Here is a 27927-nt window from a genome sequence, read left to right on the forward strand (position 1 = left end):
AATCTGTTATCACACCTGATTGCAGCAGCTACAATGTACATCTCAGTATTATCATAACTATGGTAAATTATGAGTCAACCTTAAACTGTTATCTAGATCCAAATAATAATAATAATGGGTCCAAGATCAGCAGCAGGCGAAATGTTTTAACCATATAAAATATAAAAAAAAATATTTACAACATTTGACCAACAGGATGCACTCAAAAGTCTAGTACCAAGTTTTAAGAAAAGTATTTAGCAAAATACAGCCTGATTTCTTATTTGGTGTCCATTATTTGCTGTTACAGTTGGTTCAAGCTGAAAGAATCTGGGTACCATGAGCCGCATCTAAATCCAAGCTATAAAACTTGCTGTCACACAGATATCCTCCAGGAGAACTTCTCTGAAAAGAGCTTGACAGGAAGCAACACTCTTGGTAGAATAAGCTTGAATACATAGCATTGAAGAGAGACCTCAGACTTCATACACAAGTGAAATAGCATCCCTTACCCAATGAGAAATCCTATTTTGATGCGATGAGCTCTCTGCAGCCAGCAACAAAACATACCAATAATTGGGAGGAATTGCGCCATTGACGAGAGTGGTCCACATAGAGCTTCAAAGCTCGAACGGGGCAAAGCAGGGTACGCCTCTCGTCCTCAAACAAAGCAAAAGGAGGAGGACAGAAGGAGTGAAGCACGACCACCTGAGAGCGAAATGATGAGAAAGAGATCTTGGGAACATAACCGGGCCTGGCTCATAGAAATACCTTAACAAGGCCAGGAGCAAACTCCACGCATGGCTCGCTAACATCCCCTATGCGTTTGATAGAAGCCAACGCCAACAGGAGCATCACCTTAAGGGTCAGAATTCGTTCAGGAGACTCCAATAAGCCTTCCAGCACGTTAAGTCCCAGGATGGAACACTGACAGGGCGCGCAAGCCTCAAAAACCTAACCCCACACATAAACGAAGAGACCAAACAATGATACCTAGGGAGACTTCATCCACATACCTGCAAAAAGCGATAGCTGCAACAAAAGCTCTCAAGGTGGTAGCCACCACTCCAGCCACAAACGTCTCATCTAGAAACTCCAGCACTAAACCAATCGGGCGGCTGACTGGATCCAATGCACGATCTGAACACCACTATCCAAAAACCTTCCACTTGGAAGAATAAAGCCTCCTAGTAGAAGGAACGCAAGACTAGAGGTCACAGCTGATCGCCCTCGATCGGCCACACCCATAGCTTCTGAATCTCGGGCCGAGAGTCCCGAATCCTGCCCTGGAGTTGAGACAACAGGTTTTCCCTGACTGGAATCTCCCATTGGGTGTGTTTTAGAAGGGAGACTAGCTCCGAGAACCACAAAATTTGATCGCTGCAAAAACAGCATAACCCTGCTCCACAGAACCCACTAGGTTGGCGAAGTAAGCGTTAGTAAGGCGAGCAGAGAAAGGCCGCTTCCTGGATCTGGAGATTTCATGATGCATATCACTGAAAAATGGCAGCTTTCTTTATGAGGGACGAGAATTAGGGATGCTCAATAAACACTCGTCGAGCTTAGAGGACTGGGACTCACGCAATTCGTCCAACGGAAAATGGATAACTCCTTCTCAAAAACCGCAAGCATCATGCCAAAAGTTTTGAGACAAAATTACAGTTAAAAGCACTGTAAAAAGCCTCGCCCCTGTGTGACAAAACCATATAGTTAACACACTTTCTATGCAGGTCGAGCATGGCGACTGGAAGCAACGAAACTTCATATTACTTCACCACAAGGAGAAACAAGGTTCCACTGAATGCCATCGCCAAAGTGCAAAAGAGAAAGATGTCAACATATGGGCCAGATCAATCGCTTCTGAAAACGAATGACCACTTCTGAAGAAAGGAAATCTGAGGAGCAAATGGTGCGGTCGCTAGTATAAGAGTGGCGACCTTGTGGCATCGTGGTGGCACCCGCGCCATCAGCCAACGGATTGGCATGATTCCATACGGGCTTAAGACAATCGGCACAGCCAAGGAGCGTTCCCATTGCATCATAGCTACGCAATGCTCGTGTTCTTTAAAGTCAAGAGGGATTCTGATTGGCTGTCTATGGTTTTATTGAATAAAAAAGGTCTTATGTTGTTATAGTTGTGATGTGTTAGTATTTTGAGTTAAGGACCGTTCATAATACGTACTATAAAGATTGCAAAGCGTCCAAACCAACGGATGATAACATTGTTTATTATAAGCGCGCTGCAGTTTTATTGTCCACTGCTTTAAATGCTCAAGCTATTTAAAGCAGGGGCCAATTACACAAACATAGCCACTATGTTAAGACTGTCTTAAGAAATAGTTTGACCAACTGGCAGTTAGACAGTCTTAAATCAGTCTTACTTTTCTGACTAAGATTGGGCCAATCTAACTTTTTTGTACTAGTCTAAGTAGTTTATACAACCAGCCCAGGATGGATTTGACAGGAACAAAATCACGGCTGAGAGGGATACATACAAAGTCTTGGGAAATGTCGTTCCAAAAAAATTCAGTAGACAAAAACTCCACAAAATAGTTTTCAAATTTGAGTTGAGAAAATTACATGCTCTAGGACATCTTACATCTTTTTAGGCCACCTTGGTACTTGAATCCCATTAAATTCCATTTAAATAACACTACAGGCAAATTAAATGGCACATAATATAATTTTGGCTTGAAAATTTTCACAGATTCATGTACAATGGTGATATAATGCACTGACTTAAAATCAAACAAGTTTTGAAATCAACATAAGAGCATTTACATTCTTTAAATGAACCTTTAAAAGGTTGACAAACATCATGCATTTCTAAATAAAGTGCAAAAACTCACAGATTCAGTCAGTCGCACCACCAAAGCAACAGCACAGAGAATAAAAAAACATTACATTTATATTGGAGACATAAATGAGTTCTGAAATGCATTTGGAAAAATACAAATGCACTTTTGATTTTGCGCCTCTTTGATTGATCATTTTAGTATGAAAATGTCAAGTATGAAATATTACTGAGAAGGCATTGCAACGATGTGCTGCTTTAGCTCGGCAGTGTTAACATTAGATTGCACGTTATAAAACACACCTGCTCAAGTCATTCGGAATAATGATCACATTCGATTTGGGCTGAAGTCTGTTAAAAATCGAAAAATGTCCCTTCTAAAAATATATGCATTGTTTTTACATTCAACTTCTTTATTGCAGAAATGGCTGTGTCATGCCGCGACGCCCTCTGCCGCATTCCCATAATGCAGCACGTAATAGTCATGAAAGTACATGAGCACAGCGATCGGCTGGCCGATGATCAGCGACATCCAGACAGCAGCATTGCCATAGTTTCCCCTCAAGAATCGGCCCACAAAATAGGCGAGCGGGATCTGAAACAGAAGCAGAATGTGAAATGAGTCATTTAGTTTGATGTTCAAGCAATATTGAATATTTAAGACTGACCTGTGCCATCATTCCCAGAAACGCCCAGAGGCGAAACATCTTTAGAGGGACACTCACTAAATACTGGCAAAAAATAAACAAAACATTGTCAGGACTATTAAAGACACAGGAAAATAACCTGACTGTAAATTGTAGCAATGTAAGTGAGCAAAGAGACCTCATGGAAAAACGCAGACATGAAGAACACAGCTAACTGAGCTGCTAACTTATTTACTCCTTTCACCAACATGGGCTTATAAAAGTGTCTGAAGGGAAACAGAAAATGAGAAATCAATGAACAAACTGCAGTAAGACATGAACAGACCACACAAACTTATCTCAAAACTGATTTCTGTCGTAATATGAACACAAAGCTCAACACTGCTGCAAGAAAATTGCCTCTGGTGCACAAATAACAGACAAATCCAATCACATAAGCTGATAAACTCAACTCACCTTAGGCACCACTTGTGAACAGGAATGTTCCAGTTTGACCAAAAATACGGAATTGTTTCAGAGTTCCTGCACATATAAAGATCATCAGTCAAACTCCAAACTTCACAGTGTGAAAACTTTCTCATGAAATGGCATTTGCATGCTATTTTACTTCTGCAATGTGAAGCATTAAATGCTAAATAAATAAATAAAAAATTTATTTTTTATGTTTTTAAAAGACTTTATTTTATGAATTTTGTACATTATTTATTGATATTGGTCTGGAAATAATAATACAACAGTGACTCCAAAAGTAATGCAATAACCATATTACCATAACATAACAATAACTGTATTAGCATCCACCCCAACAGACAATAATGTTCTGTTTATAACAATTGTGCAGTTTTGTTGTCTGCTGCGTTAAATGCTCTTTAAATTTGGATGGATTCTGATATAGCATTAGATTCTGAACAAACCACTCTAAAAAAGTGATTGCAACTAATAAAGTCTGTTTCTCCCACAGAATAAAAAAACCATAGAACTTTGTTTCTCACAATTCTGAGGTAAAAAAAAATAAAAAGTCTATTTCGCGATAATTCAGAATGATATTTTTTTCTCGCAATTTCAATTTAACTAAGTTAATTAGGACTTTTCTGAGAATAGTGAGAAAAAAAATTCAGAATTATGAGATAAAAGGTCAGAATTATGATATAAACTCAAAATTGCATGAAAAATGTCAGAATTCTGAGATTGCAATTATAATTTTTATAGCTGTGTTGTAGATTTAGCTATTCTCTTACAAGTAAAGGACCGCATACAATACGAATGAGAACTATAAAAAATTGTATAGCGTCAAAACAAATGTAAAATAGTGTTGTTTATTATAATAACGCACTGCAGTTTTTTTTTTTTTAATGTTTGAGCTCCTTAAATTCAAGTGCACTGATTGTCAATGTTTTTATCATTCATTATCTGGAAATAAATAGTTCTTAATGTGATTCCAGTGATATTTACTTTGTCATTATAGTTGTAGATTATACTTCTCAAAGAATTATAAGGATTATTAAAACTTTAAAGCTATAGTTATTTTTTTAGTTACCATCCTTGGTGTAAATGGACCTTTAAAATTTAACATACCTTAATACTACTGTACATATTACTGTGGTTTAACATAGGCCTACTACAGGTTTTGATAAGCCTGAATCAGCTCTGGATGGAGGAAGCCACTCACCACCAGTCGCGGTAAAACTCGCGGTCTCCAAACTGCATGAGCTCCGCTACGAAGTTCATAGAGGAGTGGAAATACCAATAGAAAAAGATGAGCCAGATAAAATGATTGGGCACCTGTAGTGGGACACGGAGAAGGGGCGGGGCTTGTGCCATTAGACACTCTGAGGAGGAGGGGCCACAAATATGATATCAGCTGTGAAATTCAAGCTGCTTGAAATCCTTATTTCTGATTGGTCAATCGTGGTATTCAGCATTTAAATATTTCGTATAATGTTAAACTGTACAATTCAGTTTGCTACATAGTTTTAACATAATACAAAAATTAAAAGTGTCTTCTATATGAATTATTAGCTGACTGCTAATTAGATTGTTTATTTATGACTATATTGAGCTGATCAGCTGCAAAAGGGAAAACTTGAACTGAATTTGATGAGGGCCTAAATTTCGCACCATAGTAACAGCAGGTTCCACAGTGAAAGCAGTAGAAACCATAAAGCAACAGCATCTGTTTGCATTTGTTTCTCTTACCGCAAGTTTCAGCAGACGTTCAACTATTCTGGACAAATCCATGTCCTGTCAAAAGAGCCAGAGACTCTATGATCAATAAGTAGATAAATAGCATAAATGGATAAAAACAGCATGCTAAAGAAGTGTTTTTGTAAACCCTGGGCAACTTTCAATTTCAATGCATTTTTCTGTTGTCTGATTCATACGTTTTAGCAAGTAAAAGGCCTTTTACTATCATTGTACAAAAGTCTACTTCAGCTTGTGCTTCACGTGTACTGGACTTTGCTTTACTTGATAATGCCTACATCATTTTAGAGAAAATGTGTTAAAGTGTGAGTCTCAAATATGATCATCAGGCTTTTGAAAAATCTCTTAATCATCACTGTATCGCGTTGCATTATATGTTTTGATCATAAAACTAAACATTTAAATAACGAGATATTATTGGGAGATATACTGTAGAGTGACATCTGATATTTATTTCATTTTATGTATGTAGTCTGGTATACCGTTATATAGATCACACTGATTTACAAGCTATCAGAATATCATTGCTTTTTGTCCATATAAATATCAGCATCTGCACCATATTGCATATTTTTGCTCAGTTTGGGCCTCTGAATTAAACTGAGCAGTATATACATAATATCACTATATGAGAGAGATATTAAAGCTTGATGTATCAAATATGCTACTTAACAAAACAAACACATGCTAACATTATAATTTTTTATTTTTTTGTCTAAAGGTTCAAATAACCATTTCAAAACATTAGGTTTTTCTAAATATAATTTTCTATGTCAGGCTTTACATGTTTAAAACATTAAAGTGGGATTCTACCTGAAAAGGTTTCATTGAGTTCTGAATCGTCGGAACCATCCACTATCAAAAAATAAATAAATAAATAAATAAAAGTCATTAAAAACATCATGCCACATAGATACAAAAAACTTTGATTTAATTTGCATACCTGCTGTATTAATCCAATCATTAACTGCATTAAAAACAGCTGCAAGAAAGAAAAATAGGTATAAAATGATCAGAAAGTGCAAACTGCAAGCGTGTGTCTCAGGACAGCGTCTGCTGTCATATACTCACCATCTCAAGCAGTCGACGTAGTAAAAAACGCTTTCGGATCCGTGGAGACCGCGGGAAGTTCAGCTCGTAACACAGAGTTGGAACGAAAATAAAATAATAAATGTCTGTAAAAATGATAATCAAAATAAAATAAATGTAAAAAAAAATAAATTAGTTATTGATTCAATTTTATACATTTGAATTCATATGTTATATCTATTACTGAACTTCCTTCATAACTGAGAGTTATTCAGCAGGCTGTGTTTGTCCTGTAGTGACTGACCTCTGTGTGTGAGGTTTCCTGGATAGCTCACGTGTGTGTATCCAGTCGTGCCGTTGGCTTTGTGCACAGATGGGCCTACAGGAGAAAATTAAACATTAACACACACTGAATTCATTTAGATACTCTCTGCCAGGAGACCAAAAACACAGAGCGGAGTATGATTACACTCCTAGATCATGCTAGAATATGAAACTTCAAGTCAAGACTTTTTTGCAAGTTGGCTTGACAACATTTGAAGTTTAGTTTGAAGTTTACATAACCCATTAATACTGCAGATACGTGTTATTTTAGTATCACAGAGATATTTTTATATTTTCCGGTTTCATTTTATGTTTAGTTACAGTTTTACAAATTTAGTTTTTGTCATGTTTATTAGTTTTTGTTTTATATATATAAAAGCAGTCTTAAGTCACTGGGGTATATTTGTAGAAATAGCCAAAAGTGTATTGTATGGGTCAAAATTTTTGATTTTTCTGACAAAAATCATTAGGATATTAAGTAAAGATCATGTTCAATGAAGATATTTTATACATTTCCTACTGTAAATATGTAAAAACTTCCTTTTTGATTGGTAATATGCATTGCTAAGAACTAAATCTGGACAACTTCAAAAGAAATTTTCTCAGTATTTAGATTTTTTTTTGCACCCTCAGATTCCAAATTTTCTAATAGTTGTATCTCGGTCAAATATTGTCCTCCTCACAAACCATACATCAATGGAAAGCTTATTGATTGAGCTTTCAGGTGATATATATAAATCTCAATTTAGAAAAATGTACCCTATATATATATATATATATATATATATATATATATATATATATATATATATATATATATATATATATATATATATATATATATACAACCCGAATTCCGGAAAAGTTGGGATGTTTTTTAAATTTTAATAAAATGAAAACTAAAGGAATTTCAAATCACATGAGCCAATATTTTATTCACAATAGAACATAGATAACGTAGCAAATGTTTAAACTGAGAAATTTTACACTTTTATCCAGTTAATTAGCTCATTTAAAATTTAATGCCTGCTACAGGTCTCAAAAAAGTTGGCACGGGGGCAACAAATGGCTAAAAAAGCAAGCAGTTTTGAAAAGATTCAGCTGGGAGAACATCTAGTGATTAATTAAGTTAATTGATATCAGGTCTGTAACATGATTAGCTATAAAAGCTTTGTCTTAGAGAAGCAGAGTCTCTCAGAAGTAAAGATGGGCAGAGGCTCTCCAATCTGTGAAAGACTGCGTAAAAAAATTGTGGAAAACTTTAAAAACAATGTTCCTCAACGTCAAATTGCAAAGGCTTTGCAAATCTCATCATCTACAGTGCATAACATCATCAAAAGATTCAGAGAAACTGATGAAATCTCTGTGCGTAAGGGACAAGGCCGGAGACCTTTATTGAATGCCCGTGGTCTTCGGGCTCTCAGACGACACTGCATCACTCATCGGCATGATTGTGTCAATGACATTACTAAATGGGCCCAGGAATACTTTCAGAAACCACTGTCGGTAAACACAATCCGCCGTGCCATCAGCAGATGCCAACTAAAGCTCTATCATGCAAAAAGGAAGCCATATGTGAACATGGTCCAGAAGCGCCGTCGTGTCCTGTGGGCCAAGGCTCATTTAAAATGGACTCTTTCAAAGTGGAATAGTGTTTTATGGTCAGACGAGTCCAAATTTGACATTCTTGTTGGAAATCACGGACGCCGTGTCCTCCGGGCTAAAGAGGAGGGAGACCTTCCAGCATGTTATCAGCGTTCAGTTCAAAAGCCAGCATCTCTGATGGTATGGGGGTGCATAAGTGCATACGGTATGGGCAGCTTGCATGTTTTGGAAGGCTCTGTGAATGCTGAAAGGTATATAAAGGTTTTAGAGCAACATATGCTTCCCTCCAAACAACGTCTATTTCAGGGAAGGCCTTGTTTATTTCAGCAGGACAATGCAAAACCACATACTGCAGCTATAACAACAGCATGGCTTCGTCGTAGAAGAGTCCGGGTGCTAACCTGGCCTGCCTGCAGTCCAGATCTTTCACCTATAGAGAACATTTGGCGCATCATTAAAAGAAAAATACGTCAAAGACGACCACGAACTCTTCAGCAGCTGGAAATCTATATAAGGCAAGAATGGGACCAAATTCCAACAGCAAAACTCCAGCAACTCATAGCCTCAATGCCCAGACGTCTTCAAACTGTTTTGAAAAGAAAAGGAGATGCTACACCATGGTAAACATGCCCCGTCCCAACTATTTTGAGACCTGTAGCAGAAATCAAAATTGAAATGAGCTCATTTTGTGCATAAAATTGAAAACTTTCTCAGTTTAAACATTTGCTATGTTATCTATGTTCTATTGTGAATAAAATATTGGCTCATGTGATTTGAAAGTCTTTTAGTTTTCATTTTATAAAAAATTTAAAAAACGTCCCAACTTTTCCGGAATTCGGGTTGTATATATATATATGAAATAAATACATATTTATTATATCTATATATCTATATCTATCTATCAAGTGGCAGGTGTTATTGGTGCAAAATAAAAAATTAAGTGCAAATCAAAACAATGCATTCATATAAGAGCAATATATTGTAATGCTAGCTCTAATGCATGCTATAATTGCTATACGTGCATTGCATTAAGATTTGTGCAATTATGCATTTCGGAACACAGTGATTGTGTATCTAGAAGTGTTTGCATTCATGCAAAGAAATGCATGTGAAAATGAGAATATGCCTGATGTCAGATATGCATGATAAAAATGTATGTGGTTTTTGGTGAGGTTGGAGTGTTACTTACAGGAGTGAGAGCGAGACAGGGTTCGGGCTTTGGCACGTCTGATCTCTCTGCACCATTTGTTGACATCTCTGTATGAATAGAGCTTGAGGAAGAGAACGGTGAAGACACCCAATGCCACAACACCACCCACTGAAACACAGTCAGAAAATACACATAACAACACAAGAACCCCAGAACTTACATACAAGACATATGACATAAACACTTTCTAAATGTAGTGATACATAGTGACTAGTCAAGTTTTAAGATAAAAGATTACATCAAAAGCATAATTTTCTCATTAAAAATAACCAAATCACATGGCCAAAAGTAAAAACAACCACTAATAGAGTTTTTTTTTATTTATTATTATTATTTTTTTAGTTAGTGCATGAGAAAACAATGCTATAGTGACACTTTCTTAAAAGACCTAAGGCTGAAGGTGTTAGTATGAACATATGCACACTGATAAAAGATGATACCTGGGGTCATCGAGGACACACTGAGAACTGTACCGGCTGGGACAAATAAAAGAGCTGCAAGATTGATGCAGTGAAGGAATGTTCCGGTGCACTCTGAGATGGTGCCCTGGAAAAGAAATAACACAACTTTATTAAAACCAACCAGCAATGAAAACACTTGTGCTAACAGATATACATTTATCCTGCAATAAACAAACAAATCTCATAGTGTTTGTCAATATTGTTTTTATTTACTTTTTTAGTAGTAGCTGAAATAATAATAATATATACACATATATGTATATATATATATATATATATATATATATATACATATATATATATACATATATATATATATATATACATATATATATACATACATATATATATACATATATATATACATACATATATATATATACATACATATATATATACATATATATATATATACATATATATATTTATACATATATATATATACATATATATATATACATATATATACATATATATATATATATATATATATATATATATATATATATATATATATATATATATATATATATATATATATATACATATATATATACATATTTACACTAAAGAGTGAAGAACATGACCAATATATATATATATATATATATATATATATATATATATATATATATATATATATATATATATATATATATATAAATATAAATATATATATATATATATATATATATACAGTGTTGGGAAGGTTACTTTGGAAATGTAATAGGTTACAGATTACAAGTTACCCTGTTTAAAATGTAATAGTAGTGTAACTTTTTCAATTACTTTATTAAAGTAATGTAACTAATTACTTTTGAGTACTTTTTGATTACTTTTCTAAATTTGTGAAAATTAAAGAATAATAAATAAAAGCATATACATCAACTTAAATACAGTTATCTAATAAGCATGTGACGTATTCTGTGTAATAAACTCCTGAAACATTGGTGTTTTTTTGAAACTGCTGTCTCTGTATATGATGATAGTTTTCTCAAAATAAGTAAAATGCACATGAAGTGACACAGAGCAGTTCTAGAAATTATGTTTATGTGCTCGTGTACTCATATATTGAGGCAGCAGAGGTTGAAAACACTGCGAGCTTCAGTAGGCCTATGTGTAGTAAATGAAACCATGTCTTTGCCATTAATTTACAGGAGGGGCGGACTGGGAAAAAATTTCTGAAAAATTCAAACTCATACAAACAAATTCATGGACAAAACTATTTTTTGTATGGACCTGACATAAAAAAGATTTAAATCTTTAATTTGGGGACATGCAAAATAATTAAAAGTTCTCTCCTGAACTGCACCTTCACTTCCATTTCTCTCTTCAGTCTCTTTATTTTGCCCTGTTATCCATCTCTCTCGTGACTTAAATACTCAAGATTGAACAAAACTATACTTTACAATACAATACTCTACAATACTACAATATCTTTATAGAAAAATCCTAATACTGTACACGAGTCATGTTTTTCCCCTTACAAAAAATTACCATGCTTTTATTAGCCTATATAAAAGTAAAATAACCTTGTTTTGTTTTTGTTTTGTTTTTGCAAATGGATTTGTATTTATTTTTAAATAAATACATTTGTAAAATAATTTTACATTTTTGGTTATCACAGTTAAACAATAATAACCATTTTCTCTGGATTTATAGTTAAATATTAAAATGTAAATTTTCGTAAGGGTTGTGTTGTTGTCTGTCGTAGCTTCTGAATTTTTTTTCAGCTAAACTACTACTGTAACATTACAACAGATAATAATGATGTTGTGGCAGGGGAGGTGTGGTTTAGCGAGGTCTGCGACGGGAGAGAGAGTGAGGAGATCAGCGGTGGTAAGTGAGTTAAGTGAGAGACAAGTGACACCTGCTTCTCATTGCAGTGATTGGCGTGGGGAAGCAGTATTTAAGCCAGCTGGGAACCAGAGACAAAAGAGAGACCTGAGGACTCGTGGGAGGAAGCGACCGACAGAAAGCGAGAGCCTGAAAGTATCAATGTTATGATTTATGCGCATGTGGCGCGACTTTGTTTTCCGTTCTTTTGATCAGTATAATAAAGTTCCCACGAGCCTCAGTACGCCGACTCTGGTCTCCTTCCTTCTCTGCCATACGAACTTTTATCATTACACTGGTGCCGAAACCCGGGAAAGAAGGAGAACGACGACGCCATGCAAACCCCGTCAGGATCATCGGGAACGCCGTTTGCGGAGCTCATTACATCGCTCGCGGGCCTGCATCAGGAACAACATCAAGCCCTGCTGGAGCTGCGAGCCGACCACGAACATCGGTTTCAGGCAATGATGCAGGTCCAGCGGGAGGACCGCGAGCTGTTCCGGAGCATGCTGGACCGGGAGGTTCGGACGAGGTCGGCCTCCCCCAGTTCCAGCCCTGCTGCCCACATGCCTCTTACGAAAATGGGGCCAACAGATGATCCGGAAGCGTTCCTCGATTTGTTTGAGAGGACGGCCGAGGCGTGTGGGTGGCCGGAGGACAGCTGGCCGGTCCGGATAATTCCGCTGCTGTCAGGGGAGGCCCAGAAGGCTGCTCAACAACTGCCCGTCCAGAACCTCCTGGTATATGCAGACTTAAAAAGAGCAGTGCTCCAAAGGGTCGGCCTCAGCCCCGAGCAGCACCGTCAACGCTTCCGGTCGCTAGAACTGACCGAAGCGGGCCGGCCCTTTGTCTTAGCCCAGCAGCTCCGGGACTCCTGCCGCAAATGGCTGTTGGCCGGAGGAAGCGACGCCGAGACCATTATCAACACCGTGGTGCTGGAGCAGTTCATCTCACGTCTCCCGAAGAGGACTGCTCAGTGGGTCCAGTGCCACCGGCCGGCGTCGCTGGATCTGGCCATCCAGCTGGCAGAGGATGGATCTGGCGGCGTGTTCCGGGGTCGGCGAACCCCTTCCATCTGTCTCTCTCTCTCTGTCTTCCCCCCCCCTCTCTCTCTCCTCTTTCTCCAAAGCCTGTCCCTTTACCCAGGTCTCGGTACACGGGGCCACCGAGGGCCGCACCCCGTTGGAGAGCAGGGACGGAGCCGGCCGCCATGTCACGGGGTCCGGCCAGGGGTATGGGGCCGCCGCACGGGGAGGGACTGGCTGAGCTACCAGCTGCTTCCCCACGTCAATCACCTGACCCACTTCCAACCACTAGGGTGGCGGGGAGGCCTGGGCCGGCCTGCTGGCGTTGCGGGGATCCAGGCCATTTCGTGGACCGGTGCCCGGTTATGGAGGTGGGGACGTGGGTCCGGATCCCGGACGACCCGCAGGCTGGCCCCGATCAAGCCGGGTTGTACCAAATACCCGTGAGTATTAAGGGGGGTACCTATCAGGCTTTGGTGGATTCAGGTTGTAACCAGACCTCCATCCATCAAAGCCTGATACAATCCGGGGCATTGGATACGGGCCGCGTGGTTAAGGTGAGGTGTGTGCACGGGGATATAGTGGAATACCCCATAAAAACCATAGGCATCAAATTTAGGCGACAAAAGTATTATGTGGAGGTGGCCGTTAGTCCGCGCCTCCGGCATCCACTAATCTTGGGTACCAATTGGCCAGCTTTTGAACAATTATTGGGGTGTTTAACAGTGGATGCCTCTGGGAAAAAGAGAGGCCCGGTTGGCGGGGCGTGCGCTCAGGTGGGAGAATCTGTACCCGGACCCAGTGGGGAAGCTTCAGGGGAACCGAGCGAGTTGGCGAGGCTTAACCTTTCCAGTCGCGATGACTTTCCCCTGGAGCAGTCCCAGGATGAGACCCTTAAACATGCATTCGAGCAGGTCCGTTCCATCGATGGGCAGGTCCTCCATCCTGACCGCGCGCTCTCTTATCCGTATTTTGCCGTTATTAAGGACCGGTTGTATCGAGTGACCCATGACGCTCAGACAAAGGAAGATACGGCCCAATTATTAGTACCTAAGAGCCGTCGGGAAATGCTTTTCCAGGCGGCACATTGCAATCCAATGGCGGGGCATTTAGGTATGACAGCCACGCTAAATCGTCTAATGACCCGATTTTTTTGGCCGGGCATTCACGAGAACGTCCGCAGATGGTGCGCGTCGTGTCGGGAATGTCAGTTGGTGAACCCACCGGCCACCCCAAAAGCGCTGTTGCGCCCTCTACCTCTAGTGCTGGACCCCTTCGAACGAATTGGTATGGACCTCATCGGGCCATTAGAACGATCCGCACGGGGACATCATTTTGCGTTAGTCATAGTGGACTATGCAACACGATATCCCGAAGCAGTGGCGCTCCGCAATATCTCGGCGAAGAGTGTGGCGGACGCCCTGTTTCGTTTAATCTCCCGCGTGGGAATCCCAAAAGAGATTCTCAAGGACCAAGGCATCGCGTTTATGTCACGCACGTTACGCGAATTATACGAATTATTGGGCATTAAAGCGGTACGGACCAGCGTCTATCACCCACAAACAGACGGACTGGTCGAATGATTTAATCGCACTTTGAAAACAATGATTCGTAAATTCGTACAAGAAGACGCGAAAAATTGGGATAGATGGCTAGAGCCCCTCTTATTCGCTGTGCGCGAGGTCCCCCAAGCCTCCACGGGGTTTTCCCCCTTCGAGCTTCTTTACGGACGCCAGCCCGTATGTGCTGGACGTCCTGAAAGAAACTTGGGAGGACGGACATTCGGATAGCAAAAATGAAATTCAGTATGTCATGGACCTGAGAGCAAAACTCCATACACTGGGGCGGCTCTCAATGGAGAATTTGCTTCAGGCCCAGGGCAGACAAAGCCAGCTGTATAACAGGGGAACTAAGCTCCGAGAATTTGCAAAGGGAGTTAAAGTGCTCGTATTACTGCCAACCTCCAGCTCCAAATTATTATCAAAGTGGCAAGGATCCTTTGAGGTCACACAGCGAATAGGCGATCTCAATTATGAAGTAGTACGAACAGACAGAGGCGACTCCAGGCAAATTTACCACCTCAACCTCCTTAAAAAATGGAGTGAAGAGGAGTCAGTGTTGCTAGCGACGGCAGTGAGCGGAGAGGAGGATCTCGGGCCAGAGGCGATCATTAAAGAAAAATCCCTCGCCCTGGCCCCGGGAGGGGATCACCTCTCGCCCTCGCAGCTCACTGACATTGGACAGTTACAGTCCGAATTTGCAGACGTGTTTTCGCCTCTACCTGGTCGTACTAATCTGATTCAGCACCATATTGAGACAGAGCGGGGTGTGGTGGTTCGCAGCCGGCCATATAGACTACCTGAACACAAGAAAAAAGTGGTTCAGACAGAATTAGAGGCGATGCTGGGGTTAGGAGTAATCGAGGAGTCCCACAGTGATTTGGGCGAGCCCGATTGTTTTGGTCCCTAAAACGGACGGCTCGGTGCGATTTTGTGTGGACTATCGCAGGGTGAACGCAGTGTCAAAATTTGATGCTTATCCAATGCCACGGATTGACGAGTTGCTCGATCGGTTAGGTACGGCTCGCTTTTATTCGACATTGGACTTGACAAAAGGATATTGGCAGATCCCCTTATCTCCCATGTCTAGAGAAAAAACAGCCTTCACCACGCCGTTTGGTTTACACCAATTTGTGACGCTTCCGTTCGGCTTGTTCGGGGCCCCCGCTACGTTCCAGCATCTCATGGATCGAGTGCTGCGCCCGCATGCTGCATATGCCGCCGCCTACCTGGATGATATTATCATTTATAGTGGCGACTGGCGGCGGCATATGGAGCATGTGAGGGCTGTCCTCGAGGCGCTGAGACGGGCGGGGCTAACGGCCAACCCGAAGAAGTGCGCGGTTGGGCGGGTGGAGGTAAGGTATCTGGGCTTCCACTTGGGTCACGTGCAAGTGCGTCCCCAAATTGACAAGACGGCAGCATTTGCGACTTGCCCCAGACCCAAGACCAAAAAGGAGGTGAGGCAGTTCCTGGGGCTGGCGGGATATTATAGGAGATTTATTCCTGGTTATTCGGACCTCACTAGCCCCCTGACTGACCTCACTAAAAAGGAGGTACCAGATACGGTCCAATGGACGGAGCGGTGCCAACAGGCCTTTACCCGAGTTAAGGCTGCCCTGTGTGGTGGACCGCTCCTGCACTCTCCTAACTTTTCTCTCCCCTTTTTGTTGCAGACTGACGCGTCGGACAGGGGGTCCTGTCCCAGGAGGTGGGGGGGGGGGGGGATCGCCCGGTGCTGTACATTAGCCGGAAGCTCTCTAAGAGAGAGGCTAAGTACAGCACCATAGAAAAGGAGTGTTTGGCCATCAGGTGGGCGGTCCTCACCCTTCGTTACTACCTCCTGGGCCGGGAGTTCACCCTCTGCTCGGACCACGCGCCCCTCCAGTGGCTCCACCGCATGAAGGATACCAACGCGCGAATCACCCGTTGGTATCTAGCTTTACAGCCATTTAAGTTCAAGGTGATTCACAGGCCGGGGGCGCAGATGGCTGTGGCCGACTTCCTCTCCAGGAAGGGGGGGGGGGGGGGGGGGCTGCAGGCCGGATGGCTCCCCGGCCTGAGTCGGGCGGTGGGGGTATGTGGCAGGGGAGGTGTGGTTTAGCGAGGTCTGCGACGGGAGAGAGAGTGAGGAGATCAGCGGTGGTAAGTGAGTTAAGTGAGAGACAAGTGACACCTGCTTCTCATTGCAGTGATTGGCGTGGGGAAGCAGTATTTAAGCCAGCTGAGAACCAGAGACAAAAGAGAGACCTGAGGACTCGTGGGAGGAAGCGACCGACAGAAAGCGAGAGCCTGAAAGTATCAATGTTTATGCGCATGTGGCGCGACTTTGTTTTCCGTTCTTTTGATCAGTATAATAAAGTTCCCACGAGCCTCAGTACGCCGACTCTGGTCTCCTTCCTTCTCTGCCATACGAACTTTTATCATTACAGATGTCCTTTATATAGTATTTTGAGTGATGACTGATGAGCAACGTGCTGCTGCTTGATTAATTAAATAAAAAAACAAAGACAAAAAAGCATCTTTACAGATGAAACTGACCCGAAACCCTGAACAGGGGTTCTGCTTCTCAGCTCCAGCAGTCCACTCTATTCTCTCTCTCTTTCTCTCTCTTTCTCTCTCTTTCTCTCTCTCTCTCTCTCTCTCTCTCTCGCATTGATTACTCTGAGTCTGATCCAAACCGTTTGGCGGAGGCACGGAGAGCACGCGAGTCATGACTAACAATTCATGACTTATTAGAGATTTAATTATCAAATGGCGGATTCGCAAATGACCGCTTTAGTACATTCGGCAGGCAATTATACAATAATGATATTAAATAGTGGGGCAAAATCGGCTGGCAGGCCACCGGGAATTGTCCCGGTTCTCCCGGTGTCCAGTCCGCGCCTGATTTCCACAGACACGCAGAATGTGCAAGTCATATATTGCATTTTTGGGGCTTAATATTCACAGACACTAGTCCATGTCATGTTTTGATTCAAGTGTACTGACCTACTTTTGATTTAGTCATCCAAAATGTGGCATATTCCGTCCACGTTAGGCATTTCGTTTTTATGACTGGATTCTACGGACCAGACTGTACAGTATTTCCGCATCCCGGAAATTATTAGGGCGGTATGTCTCAGAATAGTCAGTGCAATTTGGGAAAGAAATCAGTTAAATCTGTATGTGGATGTGTGTAAATATTCAAATGTAATCCCCTTTGTAATCGTTAAAAATTTCATAAGTAACTGTAATTTAATTACTCATTTTTTCTTAGTAACTGTAACTAATTACAGTTACAATAATTTTGTAATTAAATTACGTAACACCGTTACATGTAACTAGTTACTGCCCAACACTGTATATATATATATATATATATTGGTCATGTTCTTCACTCTTTAGTGTAATTGGTTATATCTGTAACACTATGTATGCAATTCCCAGCATGCAACTCACCACAGATAGCTTTCTCTCTATGTACAAAGCTGCCATTATAAAGACGTTGGAAACTGCAAAAGCAAACAGATTAGACACGGCACATTGAACTGAGTATGCATGGAATATAGATGTTGATTGTTATGCATGACAGAAAGTGTAAATGTGGTGTGAAATGATGTCTTCAGCATGAGCTGATCTGCATGAATCTGCAGTATAGGTCACAAATCACACACACTTATCATACCAATGATCAGGCACGGAGCCGGCCAGCTGTATGGGTCCTTCAGGAAGAGAGAGATGATCTGGATGGGGTCCACCAGAATGCCATATCTGAAGACAAGAGGAGAATTAGATGTATTTCTAATGAGAAACCTTATGTTTTAATGTGTTAAATGTTACCTTGAATTTTTCATCATACTGTGTAACACTGTTTACGGCTAATGTGCATAATGCATTATGTATATACTGTATATTTCATTTATGTTGATTTTTAATATATATAACAAATGATAAAGATTTAAATATTAATAATCTTTTTTTTGCATTACAGTAATAAGAATGGGATTTTTCCCAAAGCAATAAAAAGAATTGGAAGAATGCCACAATGTAAAAACAAATGCAATGCAAAAATTTGACAAAAATCTTAATTTAACAGCTTCTAAAAAATAAGCTGTTTTTAATTCATACAAACAAACAAAGAAATAAATAAATGAATAAGTTTGGCTATATCGCTATTGGTGTTTGTTAGGGAAAGCCTCATTTTTGCTAATGCTGAATAAATGTTTTTTATAGTGAGAACGGACTGAAAAATCCCAGAAGCCAAAGCTCCTGTATTCAACACCTGATAGAAGTAACCAATAAACCGAAGAGTTTCTTCATTATTACTGCTGCCATTTAACAGGTCTTTCTCCAGAGGGATGAGCAGCGATTACTGCACTATATGCTGCTCTGGATGAAAGTGTTTGCTTAATGACAAGTATTTAGTTCCTGCCGGGCACAGTCATTATCTGTCTCATTCAGACGCTTCAGCTGGATCATTAACCAGAAATTAGTGAGTCACTGAGCTTGAGAAATCACATTACCATTGCCGGTTTATTTATGAATTAAGCAACAAATGATGTTAATGATATACTTACTTTATAAGGTTCTCCAGGACCAACCGTGCATTGGACAGAACCTTTAAACACAAACAAATAAACCAATTTAATGCATTTGCAGTACACTTGTAATCAAGCCTACAGGTAAAACTAAAGGAAAACCAGAGATGCACTGGAGGATAATCTATGTTTAACATTACAAATATGATGACTTAGATGGTTATGTCAGGTTCAAGTCTATTTCATATGTTTATTTTTATCTAGAAAATGCAATATTAAGTTTTTGCTCATTTGTAATATATAGCTAAAACATATCTTTTTGGATATTAAAACTAAACAATTATTTTGTATTTGAATCTGATCCTTTGAAAGAGTAGTTTACCCCCCAAAAAAAGAAATGTTGATAAAATAAACTTCTCCAGATGTTAACTGCTGGACTTAACTGTGGATTACTTGTGGATTATTGTGATGTTTTTATCAGTTGTTTGGACTCTCATTCTGACGGCACCCATTCACTGCAGAGGATCCATTGGTGAGCAAATGAAGTAATTGTTTTTAATTTTTCAGTGAACTATTCCTTTAAAATGTTCAGCATACATTTGTTCACTCTAAAATAGAAAGATGTATGCTTCTCACCAATGAATGTGTGTTGTACAACTGTCACTAGCAGAGAACAAAGTCTACAGCACAACAACAGACAACCTCAGATAAAGCTCTCCAGTGTGATAAATGCACAAACGCATCCGACCTCTGACCCTTTAGAGCAGTTTCCATGCTTTAGGTTCATATTTCAGACTCAGCTACTGAAAACTGACTTGCTCTGAATGTTACATCAGCTTTTTTTAAACTAAATTCACTTTGATTTGGTTATTTTATTCATTAAAAGCAACATAAGAACCTGAGGCTTTAATTTTGAATCAAAACACAAGGTCTGAAGACTTTGAACCACTTGTAACTGCAGATTCGCCGATGATTTATGACAGAGGAGGATTTGCTGAAAGAATTTCTCATTCCAAAGGCCATTTGATTAGATTTGCTTAAGGAAAGCTGCCAGATTTAACCCTGACCTCATTAAAAACGTATCGCTAATTGATTTAGCACATAGATCCATGCTATGGCAATTGCTTAAAGGCTGTGGGACTTCGGTTCATTTCATGACACACACACAGACTCACACACACACACACACACACAGACTCACACACACAGACACAGACACAGACTCACACACACACACACACACACACACACACACAGACTCACACACACACACACACACACACACACACACAGACTCACACACACACACACACACACACACACACACACACACACACACACACACACACACACACACACAAGCTCTTTTCCAAGAGATTGGCATTGACTTCAACCTTCAATAAATATTTAGGCCTAAATGTAGGATTTATATAAATAAATTGCTTATAAAATTTCCATTCCATTCCCATTGGGAGTTTAATGTAAACTAATAAACCTAATGTGGTGCATATTTGTCAGTCATTTATGTATGAATGACAAACATGCATCACATTAACTTTATTAGTTTATGTTAAAACTTTGTATAATGCAGATTATTGGAGTACATATTATTTTAAAAAGAAAATACTATTTTAGTTTTTCTACTTTACAATTTTCTACTTTGATATCTAAAATGTCATGTTCAGTTCAATGTATTACTTGCCATTTCTGTGTAATTGTTTGTGAAATTTACTATCAATCACTTAGTAAATAATTTTTCTATCCTAAATTTCTTCGCTGTACAAAAATACAAGTAATTTAATAGTGTAGAGAGACCCAAATTTCTATGTTAACAGCCACCTGACTGGTGGATGTTTTCAGTAAAAAAACAAAAAACAAAACACACTGAAATAGCACTGACTTTCTATACAAAATGTTGTCACTTAAAAATCTCCAAGCTCTAGTTTTAAAGCTTTATTGATTATTGTTTAAACTCAGTTTCTCTGCAGAGAAACTGACTGAGACTTTGACTTTCAGGACCCTACAGTTGCCCTCCATCTATTTTTTTTTCAGCCGAAATCTCTCAAACGCAGTCGCCTTTCTACTGTACCTTCATAATCATCCATTACTGGATTTAAAACATTTTAGGATATTCATGGGAACATGGTTTTTAAAAAAAGTAAGTAACAGCTAAATCTCTCAGAGAACGTGAATGCGATGGTGTTTCACAGCGAGGATTAATACTGGTTTCAGAATTGTGATTTGCTTTCCATGGCTTTGAAGATGTTGCTCCAGTTTCTCAGCGGTTCAGAGTGAAATAGATGTTTATTTAGAGGACGGGTGACATTTCTGAGCATTCATTTAAATAATCTCCAGAAGTGTTTGATTTTTCATTACTGCAGAGAAGAGAGACTCTAAGACTTTGCCAGTCTTTTTGACAGACTGAGATTCATTTGAAGGACAGTTTGTCTTTTGATTGACACATCATCATAAGTAGCATTAGCACATACATCCTCAGCATATTATATGTCAGAGTCATTGACACTGTATTTATAGCCTGCCGATAGAGCTGGCAGGATCTGTTAGTGGGTCAAAGTTCATTCTAGGACAGGCAAAAATCTCTGATAAGAGTTCAGCAAAACATCCCAATCTCCAGTGAGATTTGGTATATTATAGAAATCCCAGGGTGCATTTCCAATAAACAGTGTTGTTAACTAAAACATTTAAAAGAGTGTTTTTGGTAATCCAAATGAATCTAAAATACAGTAATATAAAAAAATAAATATATATAAATAATAGTTATATTAGATGAAAAACTTTAACTAAAAACAGCATTCACATTTAAAGTTACCTTAACAACTAACTGGAATAAATAAGATAAGGCTGAAGTACCAACATTTCTAAATGTAAAACTATTAAACATTTTTGTGGCATTGAAATAAAGCTGAAATTACATAAAACATAAATATTAGATTAAAAACTTAAACAATTTTTTTTTTTAAAGTTAGCAACTATATTCAATAAATTAATTGAAGTTAAAGTGCTCAAAAAATTAATAAAACTATATATAAAAAAATAATAATATAAACCATGGCAAAATAACTGAAATAAGATTAGGCTGATGTACTAAATTTATTCAAATGAAAACTATTAAATATAATTTTCAGTAAAGCTGAAATCAAATTAAATATCAATATTAGATGAAAAACTAATAAATAAATAAAAAATTACCTTTAAGTTTAAGTTGAGGTCCTTAAATTACTAAAACTAAAAACAAAATAAAATAAATTTAAAATAAATGACAAACAAAATTACTAGAACTTAAACTAAAATTAAACATAAAAATAGAATATAATTCAAAACATAAAAATACAATAATGTTTTATAAATAATACTAAAATAAAGCTGACACTGTTGCCTTGTCAGCCAACTGAAATCTGAAATTAATCAGCAAACATTAAAGTAATAAAATACTTCAAAGTGAAATAAAAATAAATTAAAGCTAAACAGGAATATTTTAAAGAATAATTGATAAATAATATTTTACAAAACTACTTAAACTTAAAATAAAAATAAAATTAAAATTACAAAATAAAACAAATTGCTAAAAATTAAAAACTATAAAACAAATAATACTAAAATTACCCTGCAGATAAAACAAGTTATGCATTGTCATTTTTATTTTTTATTAGTCTTGCTCTACAAACGAGTTTGAAGTCTCTTTGACACTTAACATGAGATGAATGCATTAATCCTCAAACAGCAACTAGTAAATTACACCATGCTGCTTCTTTTGAGTGGAAAACCAGACAGAGAGAGAGAGAGAGAGAGAGAGAGAGAGAGAGAGAGAGAGAGAGAGAGAGAGAGAGAGAGAGAGAGAGAGAGAGAGAGAGAGAGAGAGAGAGAGAGAGAGAGAGAGAGAGAGGGAGCGAGCAGAGGAATAAACACCCTCTGGGTTGAATTATACGCTTTAATGTGGGAACTCATGTGAATCGAGACTATCACAACAACTTGAGTTAAACTTCAGTCACTTCTCTCCGTTTTCACTGCAGAAATTGTATTCTGTAACAGCGTGTGCAAACTAATACGTCTGGCATTGTGCTGCATGTTATATGATTATACGAGAACGGAGCCGAGGATAAAGGTCAAATTTTTACTCAATTCAATCTTATTGAGTTCACAACAGCCCAGAATGAACTTGACGCGTATAACCGCGATGAAGGGCAAACATAGTCTTTTTTGATCATCATTCAAGCAAATGCATTTTGCATTTCCTTCTACATAGATTTCATTTCTGTTGTTCCAGATCATCTGAGGACAAACACAGGGAAAGATTCCAGCAGAACAGAGAACAAAAATAACCAGTGCCATCAGACCGAAGCCATTCAAATGTTCAAGCCGACAGTGATCTTACATTACCTTCACACGGTGTAAAGACAAAACCTTACTTCTTTCTCCAAACCCCTATGATGTTTTATAAGGGGCAATGACTTAAATTTCCATATGCCCCCAGAGTAGGGTTAATACAGTTATAAGAATAATTCACCCAAAATTAACATTTGCAATAAATATACTCACCTTCAGGCCAAGATAAGGATAAGTTTGTTTCTTCATCAGATTTTTAGAAATGTAGCATTGCATCACTTGCTCAGTAATGGATCCTCTGCAGTGAATGGGTGCCGTCAGAATGAGAGTCTAAACAGCTGATAAAAACATCACAATAATCCACAAGTAATCCATATCACTCCAGTCCATCAGTTAACATCTGGAGAAGACAAAAGCTTTGTGTTTGTCAGAAACAATTACATTACAAGTTTTTAACAGTTTCTTAAATGCGTCTCGTCTGAATCGGGAGAGAGATATGCACAGATAAAGCTCTGTTTACAAGCTAAAATAGTCCAAAACTGTTTTGAACAAATATTTGGATGGATTTTGATGTGAGAGACAACAGGAGAAGGACTTTTTCACTGGAGGAAGTGTTATTATGGATTAAGGATTTCATCTAGAAGCAACAGTTTAAAGTTAACGCCTTAATGATGGCTTTGTTTCTTACAAACACACAGATTTTCACTTCACAAGACATTAACTGATGGACTGGAGTGGTGTGGATTACTGTGATGTTTTTATCAGCTGTTTAGACTCTCATTCTGACGGCACCCATTCACTGCAGAGGATCCTTTGGTGTGTAATATTACATTTTTCCAAATGAAGAAACAAACTCATTTAGATAAAACATGGATATTTTATGGGCATGCAATATTAGACATTAATTGCCATACGGCCTGAAATCTTAGTGTTCCTGTAGCCTGAATGCAATGTAAGTCGCTTTGGATAAAAGCGTCTGCTAAATGCATAATTTTTTTTAATCTTACCAGCATGACCACACACCAGTTGAGGATTCCTCTGTAGTTACTGTAGCCGCTATTGGAGCTGAGCAGCGACTCCTGCAGCTTATGGCAGCTGAAGAGACAGACAAAATGAGTCAGGCAGTAGTTAATGACATGTTTTCTACCAATAATAACATATGCATTTCTGGTCTACTTTAACAGTTATTGAAGGCCTCAGACTACAGACCAAAAAAGTATTGGACACTTACAATATGGCATGTCTCAATGTCATAGCAGGGAATAACACATCAACCAAGTGTCATCTATTTCAAATAAAGCATTTGAGTGCATTTACACTTGATATGTTGCTGACTGATGCAATGACATTCAGACATTGTAGCATCCCAGACACTGTTTATAAGACACCAAGTTTATAAGATACACAAGCAAATCGGAAAGGAGTTTGAGCAATTTCAGTCAGTATACAGGAAGGAAGCTCTCAGTGTGTGTGAGTGTATGAGGCGTGGTTGATAAAGATTATTAAAGATTGTGGTCATGAAGATCTTATCGTTATTATCAATGATTTCAGATCTTCACACCTTTACCTAAAATCATTATATTTATAGCACAGGAAGCATATAGTACAGGAAGCATGCTATTTATATTGGTTTTTGTGAACATCATTAAAAACGAAATGAATCTGTCAAATGGAAATGAGAACCGGTGCTACACAAGATCTTTCACTTCCATTCTCAGTTTAGGAGGACTATTATACAATAGTCACAGCTTGTAGACCAGAGTGACCCATGAACTGAAGTGAAACACTGTACACAACTGACTGCTGCTAGAGTTATGGTATTGTGATTAGTCCATGTGTTCCCTTGCCCCATTTCTCAGTCCTGACCTCCCTAAACTTTCCTCCCATTCTTCACTGTGCATATGAAGGCAGAAAGCCTTAATTAATCTAGTGTAGTATACTATTACTCGCTCTCATTCTCTCTCTCTCGCTCTCTCTCTCTCTCTCCATCCTACATTTCCTGTATTTTGACGTCTGCTGCCATGGAAACCAGAACATGTAGTTTTGGAATGTCTAGAAACAGTGTGTGTGAGAGAGAGAGAGAGATTTAGACATGTTAGAACAAGTACTATGTTAAGATCTAAAGAAATATCATTATACCTTTACCTAAAATGCTTTTTTTCTTCTGTGGACAATCTACACCAGTGTTGTTACTGCTAACTAAAATGATTTTAATAGCTATTTGAAAATTAAATATTATTAAATATTCTACATTTAATATTCATATTGAAATTTTAATTTTGAGATGTTGACCTGGCAACTAAATTAAATCAAATAAGCTTGACATAGAGTACTAAAATTATTCAACTTAAAATTAAATTAAAATAAATGTATAAATTAAAGAAATATTAACATTAAGTGAAAAACATAAAGTTAAATAAATTAGGAATGTTGACTTGGCAACTAAATGAAATCAACTGAGCTTAAGTTGAAATACTAAAAATTATTAAACTTAAAAATAAATTAAAATAAATGTATAAATTAAATAAATATTACTATGTTTGAGTATAGTGACTATCAAATTCTGAACGTATAGTAGTTAACTGAATATGTGCATACAGACAATGTTTAACAAAACTCATTGATCTCAAACTCATTGTCATTGGTTACTAGAAAATAAACAAATATGCATGCATGTATAAGAACTTTATACCACTATATGATCATTTGCAACAAAGCAAACTTCTTTCTGTTAGATGTTTTGCTTTAAAAGTGCTCTTGTGCTGTCTTATCTTTAAACTAACTTGCTTTGATATTGTTACAGTGTTACTATTATGGTACATTATGAGATTACCAGGGTGCATGTCCAATAAACAGTGTTGTAATTGTTAACTAAAACTAGAATGATTACAAATAATTTCTGGTAATAATAATTTAAAAAAAGCTGAAATAAAATAAAATATGAACATTAGATAAAAACTTAAACCTAAAAAAAAAAAAAAAACTAAATCAATTCAAATTGATTACTAAAGTTACTGAAACTAAAGCTGAAACATAAAACGCTAAATAGAAATATTTATAAAATATATTCATTTTCTAATATATTCATATTAATATTAAATTAAAATGAAATTTAAAGCTAATTGAGAATTTGAGAAAAACACAATATTAAATAAGCACTGCCTTTATGCCTGTGCATATGTACAGTATGTTACAGTATACTGTAACTGTTACAGTGTTAATAATCGTACATTATAAAATTAATAAACAGTGTTGTTATTGTTAACCCAAACTATTTTAAAAACTATGTTTTCGGTAACTGAAATAATGCTGAAATAAAATAAAATATGAATATTAGATGAAACATTTAAAAATGAGATAAATATAAATATTTATAATAAAATATAACATTCCACATAACAAAATTAACTTATTAAAATGATGAAAACTGGAAAATTTACATAATATTAAATAAATAATACTAAAATAAAAAGCCATAGGCCCTGTACATGTATATATGTTACAGTACCAGCATCTTCTTCGATAAAGAGAGAGACATGCTGCACAAATCAAGTCAAAAACATATTTTCATAACATAATTTACCTGAAGGAGTCATGGCCAGCATCGCTGTGATTCTTGTGTTTATTCGCTGGTGTTTCGTGCCTCTGCTCTTTCTCCTTCAGCTGCCCGCTAAGCGTCTCTCCCGCGCCGCCGCGCTTCGCGTGGGCTCCCGCCGCGTCTCCGGAGATCGTGGTTCTCCGCTTGCGCCTCGCCGAGCTCTTCTCGCTTCTGTCGCCCATGTTCGCGATTATAATGAAGCAAACAGACGCATCGTTTCTGTCATGTTCTTCCCGTTTCGCCGATCTTTGGTATCATCCGCGCGTTGAACCGAGCAGGACGCCGCGCAGCAAGCCTTCCGCGCTGCGTAAAAATGTTGCGCAATGAGCGCGGTGACACCCAGATGCACCATGGCACAATTTCCTCAACCATAAAGCCACGATCACACTAGAGTTAAAACATAAGTATGTCATAAAATAGCCTACATTTGCACTCATGCAGTGATTAGTGTTTATATAAAGAACTTCGTGTCTCGTTGGTGATGCAATGATAGACATATACAGTCGTCTAATTCACAAATAGCAAATTGAATACATGTATTTTTTAGCTATCTAAAACATTTGGAAAGTTTCTGTAAATCTTCCAAGTTTTCTTATACGCTTTATTTAAAGTCAAATCAGATTGCTGCATTGTAAACACAAGTTCAGGTTATAATAATTAATATACGTTTTCCATTTAATATTTACCCTGTTTGCTGTATTTCATTCGTTTTGAAGAAAATCATATCAAGAAATATACTTGGCTTTATCTCTGATATGAGACCATCACATCGTCTGAGATTGTTCTGAGATTAC

The 27927-nt window shown here is 38.2% G+C and overlaps 1 protein-coding gene across 1 annotated transcript; it reads right to left on the bottom strand.

The window, feature by feature from the left end:
* Window positions 1–2191: 2191 nt before the first annotated feature.
* LOC132103915 (diacylglycerol O-acyltransferase 1-like) lies at window positions 2192–27473 on the bottom strand. Its single transcript, XM_059508993.1, has 17 exons — window positions 27119–27473; window positions 24543–24630; window positions 19231–19271; window positions 18339–18424; window positions 18113–18165; window positions 10231–10336; window positions 9770–9898; window positions 6956–7030; window positions 6694–6797; window positions 6566–6604; window positions 6436–6477; window positions 5617–5661; window positions 5090–5202; window positions 3877–3942; window positions 3599–3686; window positions 3442–3504; window positions 2192–3368 (listed from the first exon to the last, which is right to left on the bottom strand). Exons 1-17 carry the CDS (start codon window positions 27313–27315, stop codon window positions 3207–3209), a joined length of 1497 nt encoding a protein of 498 aa, XP_059364976.1. The 5' UTR covers window positions 27316–27473; the 3' UTR covers window positions 2192–3206.
* Between the last annotated feature and the right edge of the window lie 454 nt (window positions 27474–27927).

Source organism: Carassius carassius, chromosome 25 (genome assembly GCF_963082965.1).
Source record: "Carassius carassius chromosome 25, fCarCar2.1, whole genome shotgun sequence".
NCBI classification, from domain to species: domain Eukaryota; kingdom Metazoa; phylum Chordata; class Actinopteri; order Cypriniformes; family Cyprinidae; genus Carassius; species Carassius carassius.

Excerpts from the sequence above, each read along its gene's own strand:
- LOC132103915 (XM_059508993.1), bottom strand. The coding sequence starts at position 27,315 with ATGGGCGACAGAAGCGAGAAGAGCTCGGCGAGGCGCAAGCGGAGAACC. Across the intron at positions 24,631-27,118 it reads GCTGGCCATGACTCCTTCAG|CTGCCATAAGCTGCAGGAGT; the intron begins GTAAATTATGTT and ends CTGTCTCTTCAG. Across the intron at positions 3,369-3,441 it reads TTCTGGGAATGATGGCACAG|ATCCCGCTCGCCTATTTTGT; the intron begins GTCAGTCTTAAA and ends CTTCTGTTTCAG.